The sequence below is a fragment of the Cynara cardunculus genome, assembly GCF_001531365.2.
Source record: "Cynara cardunculus var. scolymus isolate 2C chromosome LG 16, CcrdV1, whole genome shotgun sequence".
Taxonomy (NCBI): Eukaryota; Viridiplantae; Streptophyta; class Magnoliopsida; order Asterales; family Asteraceae; genus Cynara; species Cynara cardunculus.
In genome coordinates, this window is record NC_037543.1 from 2,696,050 (window position 1) to 2,707,123 (window position 11,074).

An 11,074-nucleotide genomic window follows, 5' to 3' on the forward strand; every position below is an offset into this window, starting at 1 on the left:
GTTGACATTACAAGACGACAGATACCACGTATGATTACACCCATAGTTTTATGATTACAATACAAATGCTTGTTTTTGAATCATATATCAGAGTCGCACACATACCGATACAGGAAAAAACAACCTAGTCTGGTCCGTGGTCAACGTGGTCCAGGAAAATATGATAAATGGGTTAGGATTTGGTAAGGTAAAGATTGAACCTGGACAAGCGACGTGGTCCGAAACAAAACCAGTTCCACCCGTTTAAAAGATGAGTAACTAGTTTAAACGACCCAAGTTTTATTTGGTTAGCAAAATATTAGTATTTATCTGGTCTGCCTAAAAGGCTGGTTTAAAGATGATCGAGCGTTTTTCCTTGTCCAGACTGGATGTCATAGACCAGTCTTTATCCGATATGATATGGCAGGGTCCATTCAAAACGTCCATATCCCTATCGTGTAACGTATTAGTATGAAAGCTAGTGCATGACCATGCTGCAATGCTTGAAATTAATAATATTTGGAACTATGAGTACGAAACGAGTTGTGAAATATAGATAAAAATGGATTTACCGAGGCTACAGTAATTGATTGATAAATATATTAAATTATATAAATTAAAAAACATTTTCCATATAATTTCAATTTAGCAAACACATTTTTAATACAATCAGTAAACTCTGAACGTACAAACTAATAATTACCGTAAAACATGAAGACAAATGCCTCACAAACCCTTCAATGTAGAAAAACAACAGTTGAAATGGAAAAACACTGTAATTTATTGTTGTTTATTTTTTATATCAGATATTTTATATACAAATGTGTTAAACTTAATGAAATCTGAATGAGAATATATGTATAATTATTAGTTACTAGAAGACTGATTATAGTTGCAATAATCAGATTTGTTGATGATTTTGATTTTCATCCTTATAGTTTAGAAATTTTGACTTTCATTCTTATAGTTTGTAATTTATTACTATTTTCGTCCCTGGACTAATTTATACTTTTAAGTACAAGAAAGTAAAAAATGTAACGAATTGTAAACCATAAGGACTGAAACAATAAAAACTGTAAATCATAAGGACGAAAAGAGCAATAAATTACAATCCATATGGACGAAAATTGAAATCTACAAACGACAGGGACGAAAAAAGAAATATATAAATTACAGGGACAAAAACCGCAATTTTCAATAAACCACAAGGACGAAAAACATAATTTACTCTACAAACTATGCAAGCTGACCCGTTCAGATATTCGGGATCCGGATAAAGTTTAATCTTCCAATTTGTTGCAGAACAGAGAGCTCGAAGTTCGTACTTCACAATCCGCTAATCCTTGATGGAATTCATCTAACACAAGATGCAGTTTCTCTAAAACCCTAATTTTCCATAAACCCTAGTTCATCATACAATATGCTTCGCACACATGTAGGGACACCTGATAACTTTGCATTACCTAGGGTTCGTTGTTCCCAATCCAGCGTTACCCTTCACACCTCACTCCGTATCAAAATTCCACTTCGAAATGATTTAAAAGCTGCCGGAAGTAGAAGAAAAAGAGTGCATTTTCCTCGCGCGTTTTTTTGGAATTCGGATTCGGGTCAAAGTAGTGATAGTTCAACACAAGATTTTGTGACGAGGGTTTTGAAGGAAAACCCTTGCCAGGTAGAACCGAGGTATAAAATTGGTGATAAATTGTATACACTGAAGGAAAAAGAGGATTTGGGGAAGAAGAGTTATAATGGTAATGATAATGGAGCTTTGGAGATTCTTAAGAGGTTGAATTTGAAAGGATCGAATAACAACAGAAGTGGAGATGGTGTGGATTATTCCAAGGATGTATATTTGAATGATATTTTGAGGAAATTTAAAGGGAAGCTTTATGTTCCTGAACAGATATTCGTAGAGGAATCGTCTGAAGAAGCCAAGTTTGATGGTGAGTTGGAATTGTTGCCAAGAATGAACTTCGAGGATCTCCAGAGAGCTATAAAGACTGATATGATAAAGTTTTTGACTTTTAAGGAAGAGGATGGGGTTGCCCAAGGGAAAAAGGATTTCATTGTGGAGTTGAAAGAGATTCCAGGAGACAAGAACTTGCAGAGAACTAAATGGTGAATATTACAAATCTTTTAACCCTCCCCCACCCCGCCAAATAAAGAAAGAAAAAAAACAGGTGTTCATTTGTTTTTAACTGTTAAAATGGTTTGGTGATGGTTTTATGATGGTTTTTAGGTCAGTAAAGCTGGATGGGTTTCAAGTCCAAACTGTTCTAAAGGATTATAATGGACCCCGATATGAGATAGAGACACAAACGATGGTATGGCACCCATCCATGATATGAACTATTATAATTTAATGCTCTAACATGTAAGCTCTATAGGTTGCATTTATTCCATTACTATTAGGCGTAAGGATGAAGACAAAGAATGTGACAATGAGTTAACAAGGGTGAAGCATAATTTGTCACTTGTTTAATATACCACTTAAGACTAATGGTAAGGATTTGTAGCATGGAGGGGAGGAGGAGACTTTGGAGTAGATAGAGGGTGAGGTAGGGTGTGGGATATCATGGTGAGAGCTAGGTTACTAGGGGCCTATGTTCTGTAGAGGGTTGTCTTAGGGGCTGTTTGGTTGGTTTTCTATCAAGTCCTGTACGGATAAAGTTGTCTGTGCAGATTAATCTGCCTGTATAGATTGAGAAGGTTTTTGTTTTGGAGGGTTTTTTCATAGATGAAAGGAGTATGTTTTTAATTGTGAGAGACAGATTTGAAAGAAAAAAACTTAACTTTCTACTTATTGTCCTTACTACTCTTTGTTTCGGCATTTCTTTGTTTGTTTAACGTATTTCCCTCTCATGTATCTTTTGTTTCTTTTAATTTTTATTCTGCAAGCCAGAGGTCATCACAGAAACAGTCTCTCTACCCCTTTGGGGTAGAGGCAAGGTCTGCCTACATCCTATCCCATAGACCCTAACGGATTTACTGGGTCTGCTTGGTTTGGTTTGGTTTGGGTTTGCTTTAAGTGGTACATGTCCGACAAAATGCAATTTCAATCAAAATCAACATATAAGATGATTGTCACATTTTATCTATGCATGGCAGATTCTTATAGGTGCCAAGTAGTAAAGTTTGAACTCCGATACACTTAAAGCTATATAAGGTTTTCTTATCAGCGAGGAGATCATATGCATGGTAATTGTAAACCTGGCTGTGCCCAAGGGAACTATATAACCTTCTTGTTGGTAAACACATCACACATACATGGTTGTAAGTGGTGCATCAAGGATGATATGGTTCTTGATTGCAAGTGAAGCTTCAATCTTGACGAAAGAACAAAGAAGCGAGGGAACACCAAGGAAGAAACTTTAGATGGACTAGTGCATATTGGTATGGTAATAATAAGAAAGAAAAAGATGGGTAAGTACGTCAACTTTTGTCGCTATTGGTTTGTCTGACCACAATCTTGGAGGACTCATCGCCATGTGAAAAAGACTAGGGAGAAAGAAATATGTTCATGCTTGAGCACCCAGATGTTATTTGTTATCTTTCACTTTTTAGGCTCAACTTCGGTGACTTGGGGTTAGGTTACTCGAACCTAAGTTAGACTAGGGGTGTATAGTTTCCACTTTCCACATCTTGGCTGTGTTATTTCTGTGCTTGCCAATATTTATATTGTTGTTGCTTACTCATGTATGTCTTTCTCTCTTTCTATTTGTATTGCTATTGCTTACTCATATCTAGCTTTTCAAACCTTAGCTTTTCTGTTTTTTTCACTTTCACACACTTCTCATAGCCGATGGTTTCTTGGAAACAACCTCTCTACTATTTAGGGTACCCCCAGATCCCACCTTTGCATGGGATATACTGGGCTTGTTTGATTTGGCTCAGTGACTGAAAGAGCTTTCTAATCTTGTGATGCAGGCGTGGATGGAAAAGCTGCCACAGTATCCTACTTCAGTGGCATCATCAATATCAAGCAGGTTGATGGTGGAACTTGGAGCAGTAACAGCTGCAATTGCTGCAGCTGCTGTTATTGTTGGAGGCTTTCTAGCTTCATCAGCATTTGCTGTGACCAGCTTCATCTATGCTGGGACTGTATATGTCATCTGGCCAATGACTAAATCTTTTCTTACTGTTCCTTTACAAGTTCTTGTTGGTGTATTAGAGAGAGTAGGGGATGTCATATTAGACATGATCATCTATGGTGGCATTTCCTCCAAGCTCAGTGAATTGTATTCATTTGGGTTTTTTTCTTCCATCTTTAAAGCATCTAGACCCATTTTGGTGATAGGTTTAGGTATGGTTATTCTTCTCCGTTTTACTCTTTCCAGAAGGCCCAAGAATTTCAGGAAATGGGTAAGATATGCTTTATATGGTTTCTGATTTATAATTTCTCTCAACTTCAGAAACTGCAACTAGGTTTATATTTGTTGTTGATTTTGCAGGATATATGGCAGGGGATTGAATTTTCTCAGTCTAAACCACAAGCTCGAGTTGACGTTAGTTTTCGAAAAATTGCTTGTACTTGATCTTCAATCACATTCTTTTCAAGATCAAGTTCTGGATCTCTTATTTTCTTTTGAATACTTTAGGGCTCGACTGGAGTTACATTTAATGATGTGGCAGGGATTGAAATAGCAGTCGAAGAGCTCCAAGAGGTAAATTCTGTGCCATATGTTAGCCATAAGTTCACTTAGGGTGCGTTTGGTACCCAAAACAGGATGAAACATCTGTTCAGCGTTTGGTAAGAGATAGGACATGACTGATTTACCCCTAATGAGTTGTTTATATATTTTCTATATTTTGATTAATTTATACAATGCATCAAATTCATAAAATAAATATTTTTATAAAAAAATATATTATTAGAAAGTTTTCTTTAAGACGATTACGATGACACCAAAATACGAAGTTTATTAATTTCTAATTTTTATTTAATATATTTTCTATATGTTTTTTATTAATTAATATTTAATAATTACATAAATTAACCAAAATATAGAAAACTTATGAAAATAATATTTTGAGGACAGTAAAGTTAAAGTTTAAAGGAAAAAATACAATAAATAAAATTTAAAGAAGGGATAAAAAGTAAAGATGGAGACGTATTTGATGTTTTAGAAGAGAGTTAAGTTTTATTTTGAGGGCATATTGGTAAAATATAGGTTTGTTCCATCTTGTTTCATGGGGTGGGGTGGACTTTGTTCCAAATAAAAGTCATGTGAAACGTGGAACAATGATCTTTTCTTTGTTTTGTCGTGTTCAGTGTATTAAATGCACCCTTACCGGGGACTGGACATAACTAAAACTTGTTGTCCCATGTTTGACGTGACATTAGACTGAGAGAGAATAGGATTGAGTGGCATTTTTTTCCCCACCAAAGTAGGTGGCAATAATCAGGGAGATGAGACAAGATTGGTAAATTACTAAACTACCCATGTCAAAATAAAACTCTAAAACCTTTCACCATTCTTCCACCCGCCTACCTACCTTGCCTATCCAGTCCCGTCCAATTCTGTTCATCCCCGTTTGTCTACCAAACACACCTTTAAAGAGCACCTTAAAACATGCATAAGCTCATAAGTTAAGTAGTGCCTGACTTCTGAACCATTCTATTTATTTTTTATCTGTCAATTTCAATTGGAATTCGGTTTTTTGATAATTTCGGAGGCTTTTCAACTTAAGAAATGGGTTATTAGCTATGTTATATTTGTTGTAAGCTGATTATGGTTATCCATCATATTGTTTGTCTAATTAGTTGGTCAAGTACTTGAAGACTCCTGAACTATTTGACAAGATGGGGATAAAACCTCCTCATGGGGTACTTTTGGAGGGGCCTCCAGGATGCGGCAAGGTTTGCTATTACATGCTCTTTCCTTGTGCAAATATTTGTAGGATGTCATCAATGTAGATGAGAAAGTAACTGAATTTATATGTCCTTCAGACCCTTGTTGCTAAAGCTATAGCTGGTGAAGCTGGTGTTCCATTTTATCAAATGGCTGGGTCAGAATTTGTTGAAGTGCTAGTTGGTGTTGGTTCCGCTCGTATCAGGGACTTGTTCAAAAGAGCTAAGGTGATTATATACCCTAATTTTTCTGATTTAGGGCTTGTTTGTTAGCAGCTTAATGAGCTTAACGAGACTCGCAACTTATTCGGTCAGCTATACATGACTGTTCGATAGTGGCTTAATGATATAGAAAGTGGCTTATTCATTAAGCTTCTAGAGGGGAGCTTTATGCCGAAAGCCAATTTTTTTTCAAACCTTCCCTGCCAGTTAAAAAACACACTAATTCCATCTATTAAAAACCCCTCCCAAACAAAAACCTTCTCAATCTATATAGACTGATTAACCGACACAAACAACTTTATCCGTACAGGATTTAATGGAAAACCAACCAAACAACCTCTTAGTCTCAATATATATGTAAATGGGAATAGTTTCCAATTGGGCAAAATGCATCAAAATGCAACAAAGTTTTGTTTAGTTCCTCCTATTTAGTGTAACGAGGAATATCTTTTTTTGCAATAGATGTAATGAAGTTTCAACATTTCCCATTTTGTACACATTTTGACCGGTAACTTATTGATCTTGCAACATTTGATGATGTGGATACCCGTTTATGAGAGGGTTACGACAAGTGGACAATAAACTTGACATCCACGCCATCAAATGTTATAAAATCAACAGGTTTTACTGGTCAAAATGGGTGTAAAATAGTAAATTTATTTGTTACATTGATTGAGAAAAAAAAGTTATTTGTTACACTAAATAGGAACTAAGGCATACTTCCTTGCATTTTGATGCATTGTGCTCTTTCCAATTCAATATTGATTTGAAGTTTAAAGTTATCTATAGAACTTCAATGACTAACTTGAGCTTTATAACATGTAACACAATTATAAACTTTCATTCATGATTTGTAGCAAAATATGTCATTTTTGCATTTAAAAAAATTATAGCTTTAACCACATGTGGATTGCCTTCGAGCAAAGAGAGGATGTGATGTTCAAGCCCGAAGTTGAGGTGTTATTCACTTGGGTCCAAACTTAATTTCTCACATATAGTAAAGGAGAGCCACCAACATCGTTGGTTCTTCTCACATCAGTAAGATAAAAATGTTGAATATTACCAAAGGGTCATTGGTCCAGGGTACCAGTAGAGCCCAACCTTCTTGGAGATCGGGTTCAAGCCTCACCAAAGGTCAACAATGAGTGTGAGATTTACCGTATATAAATATTATATACTTCAATAAAAATGTTGAATATTGATCTTCGGGTTATTGAATGCAACATCTTACAATGTTCAATGACCTGTTCGTACCCATTAGAGTCCGCCAGTTAAGGTACATCATTCGGGTTATTGGAAAAAAATTAAGATATTAGAAGTTTGAACTAATTCGTCATTTGAACAATGGAATATGGATGCCTTGGCAAGTATAGAACTAGTATTTGAATTCTACTTATAAAAAAATTGCTCATTTGCTTTCTGCAGGTCAACAAACCATCTGTTATTTTTATTGACGAAATTGATGCACTAGCTACAAGGTATTTTGGACTTTTTATTTCAGGATTTAATTGATGCACTAGTTTAACCCAAGGAAATCCCCACCACCCAGACAAATTCAGCGAGTAATCGTCACAGGTTTTTGATTGGTGGCTAATGTTGTCATATGGATAACTTTACTAATTACTTGTTTCAAAGGAAGAAAATTGCGTACATGAAGTTGATTTTCATTCAATACTGGGGAGGGTCTTCATGGAAACAAACGCTTTACTATTTAAGATAGAGGTAAGGTCTGCATACATCATTACATCCTACCCTCCCTAGTCCCCACCGACAGGTGGGAAATACTGTGCTCGTTTGGTTTGGTTTATTCAATACTCTCTCTTTTTTAGTAAGTGCAATAGTTTTTTTTAAGATTTCTCAAAATAAATGCAACATTTCCTTTTTCGACGAAGTTTCAGTCAGAAATGACCTTCTTGCCTATTTCCTTTCATTGCACAGTATTGGTAGCAGTAATATGATCCACCATATTTGTCTATTATGTTTTTATCGACGAGTATTTGGCATGAAGGGAGTGCATTGTTTCTTTTGCATGATGCTTTAGGTGACACATGTTTTATAGAAACGTTGAAATTCTTTTCATGGATCAGATCCATCTTAATGGTTGATATCAGTTTCCACATTTCCAATCTTTTTGCTGTTTTCATTTGAACTACCTCCCTGCTTTTCTTCTTACAAACACATGCTTTTATTTTAAACGATCTTGATATCTTGTTTATTATAATTAGGCGTCAAGGAATATTCAGTGACAAGACGGATGATCTTTATAATGCTGCTACACAAGAAAGAGAAACTACATTGAATCAGCTGTTGATAGAGCTGGATGGATTTGATACGGGAAAAGGTGTCATATTTTTGGCTGCTACAAATCGTAAAGATTTGTTAGATCCTGCACTTCTCCGCCCTGGTCGCTTTGATCGAAAGGTTGGATCTTTGCTATTGGATATAAATAGTTATGTGGTCGTTAGAAAAAGGTCCATATTGCAATTTAGAGGTAAAAAAGGACACGTTTTTACAACACTTTTGCCATCGATTAAATATAAAACAACAAAATTACTGTTTTCAGTCTTTTGCAAAGGGAAGGTAATGCATGATAATCAACAACTTTCTTAGGTGGTGTTTGGTTCATAGATTGGATTCTGTCGAATTTGGAATCTGTCAAAGAAATTGGAATTTGAAGGAATTGGAATGGAATTATTAGGTCTGACCATGCGTTTGGTTGGCAGGAATTGGAACTGGAATCTGTTTGTTTGATTTGTTAATTATAACTTCAGGATTATTATAAAATAGTGATAAATTACCAAAACAACCTTATGGTATTTTCATAGTTTATTACTTCATTTATAAATGATATATAATGCTAAATTAATAATAATATTAATTGGTGGTGGTAGTGGTGGTGACGGTGGTGGCGGCAATGGCAAGAACAATGGTGGTGGCAATGGTGGTAGTGGTGATGGTGGTGACGATTGTCATGGTCGGATGACATATGTTAGAGTAAATAAAGGCAATAATAGTCTTTCTCAAAAGATGGGATGAAATTGGAATTCCTTACCAAAAACCGAGGAATTTAAATTCCATCACATGTGGAATTGGAATTTCGTGCTAAAACTCATAGAATGAACCCAACGCATCAACAGAATTGACCATTCCAATTTCTTCATATTCCATCGTTTCCAACGACCCAAACGCCACCTTAATGTTATTTGAAATAGGTACAAAGAACAATTATCAAGTGGGCTTTTTCATGAGTGGTAGTAGTATGATTTTAAGCTCCACCACATTGGAAAAAAGGGAAAAGAGAGCGGAAGTCCCTTTTCTCCAATAAAGAGGTACAATTTGAACCTTGAGGGTTAGCTCAACTAGCAAATAAAGCCTAGGCCTTGGGTTCCTCCCTATAGGTCTATACGTTGTCAGTTCTAGTCTTGTAAGGGACATTGGAGATTTTTCTGACTGTTATCTTCAGGGTCCCATGGGATTACCCGAGGTGTGCAGCAGACATACGCTTACCAATTTATTTTATATTTTCAACATGCAATCTCTTAGTTTTCAAATCTAAAACTTAGATGGTTCTTATTCCACATTTAATACCAACACTTTTCTATTTGTAATATTTCACATCAAGATTGATGATGTTATTATGTTTTAGGGCAAATTGCATGAAAAAGTAACGTACTTTAACTTGATTCCTATTTTGGGTAACGTATTTTCAAAACTTTCATTTTGGTACCTATTGATAGAGCAAATTGCATGAAAAAGTAACGTACTTTAACTTGATTCCTATTTTGGGTAACGTATTTTCAAAACTTTCATTTTGGTACCTAAGATGTAAAATTTTAAACATTTAAGTACCCGGGTAACCCAGTGAAGACTAATTTTAGACTAAAAAAAGACTAATTTTAGATTTAAAAAAATCCACGTCATTGACCAGGTCAGCAAATAATACCGAGTTGGATACCACATCACTCGACACATCAGCATGATAATCGGTTAATACTTCAACCAGTTACCCGGGTACTTAAATGTTTAAAACTTTGCATCTTAGGTACCAAAATGGAAGTTTTGAAAGTACGTTACCCAAAATAGGAATCAAGTTAAAGTACATTACTTTTTCATGCAATTTGTCCTATGTTTTACTCAAAAGTTCATTTTTTTCACAAAATTTTTGTTGAAGAATCTCCATTTTGCATCTTCGTCATCTTATTTGTAACATATTTTCAGCTATAATCGATTTTCTTTCTCTAGATACGAATCCGGCCTCCTAATGCGAAAGGGAGATTGGAAATATTGAAAGTGCATGCCCGCAAAGTGAAGGTGTCAGAATCTGTTGATTTGTCCATTTATGCCCAAAACCTTCCTGGTATGTCCCTTACTTCAGGACGGATTTGTCTTTAATCTGCCATGGTCTTTAGTAATCCCCTCTTCACTTTATAGCGACCTTTTTAACTTATTAACCGAAATAGCCGAGATTACGGAAGTAGCACTTACGCAAGCTTTTTTTCTCAATATAACATTCATAAAAAAAGTAGACATTACGCATGTTGCATAAGTGCTACTTGTGTAATGTCTACGTAGATGATCTTTAAGGCACATACTCCCAAACCTAATTTCCTGAACGCAGTCGGTCCATGGAGGAGTATGTGCCAATGCCACATAGCTTGTCCACGTAGACATTGCGCAAGTAGCACTTATGCAACTTGCATAACCCACTTTTTTCAGTATAACATTTAGAAAAAGTAGATATTACTCAAGTTGCGTAACTGCTACTTGCGTAATGTACGTGGCACATCCTCCCAAACCTCGTTTACTTACGTAGTCGGTCCACGGAGGAGTGTGTGCCACATAGCTTGTCCACGTAGACATTGTGCAAGTAGCACTTATGTAACTTGCGTAATGTCTACTTTTTCTGAATGATATATCGAAAAAAGTTGGTTATACAAGTTGCGTAAGTGCTACGTGCATAATCTCGGCCATTTTGGTCAATAAGTTGAAAAGGTGACTATAAAGTGAAGGAAGAGGGGGGGG

The 11,074-nt window shown here is 35.8% G+C and overlaps 1 protein-coding gene across 1 annotated transcript in view; it reads left to right on the top strand.

Annotated features, from left to right (window-relative positions):
- Positions 1-1,280: 1,280 nt before the first annotated feature.
- The window catches only part of LOC112529463 (probable inactive ATP-dependent zinc metalloprotease FTSHI 1, chloroplastic), a 15,519-nt gene continuing 5,725 nt past the window's right edge, over positions 1,281-11,074 (top strand). Inside the window, exons 1-10 of the mRNA XM_025140760.1 lie at positions 1,281-2,097; positions 2,219-2,303; positions 3,907-4,341; positions 4,431-4,484; positions 4,578-4,643; positions 5,744-5,839; positions 5,930-6,058; positions 7,478-7,530; positions 8,278-8,473; positions 10,295-10,409. Coding sequence (XP_024996528.1) covers positions 1,400-2,097; positions 2,219-2,303; positions 3,907-4,341; positions 4,431-4,484; positions 4,578-4,643; positions 5,744-5,839; positions 5,930-6,058; positions 7,478-7,530; positions 8,278-8,473; positions 10,295-10,409 — 1,927 coding nt within the window. The 5' untranslated portion in view covers positions 1,281-1,399. The remainder of the gene's footprint in view (positions 2,098-2,218; positions 2,304-3,906; positions 4,342-4,430; positions 4,485-4,577; positions 4,644-5,743; positions 5,840-5,929; positions 6,059-7,477; positions 7,531-8,277; positions 8,474-10,294; positions 10,410-11,074) is intronic.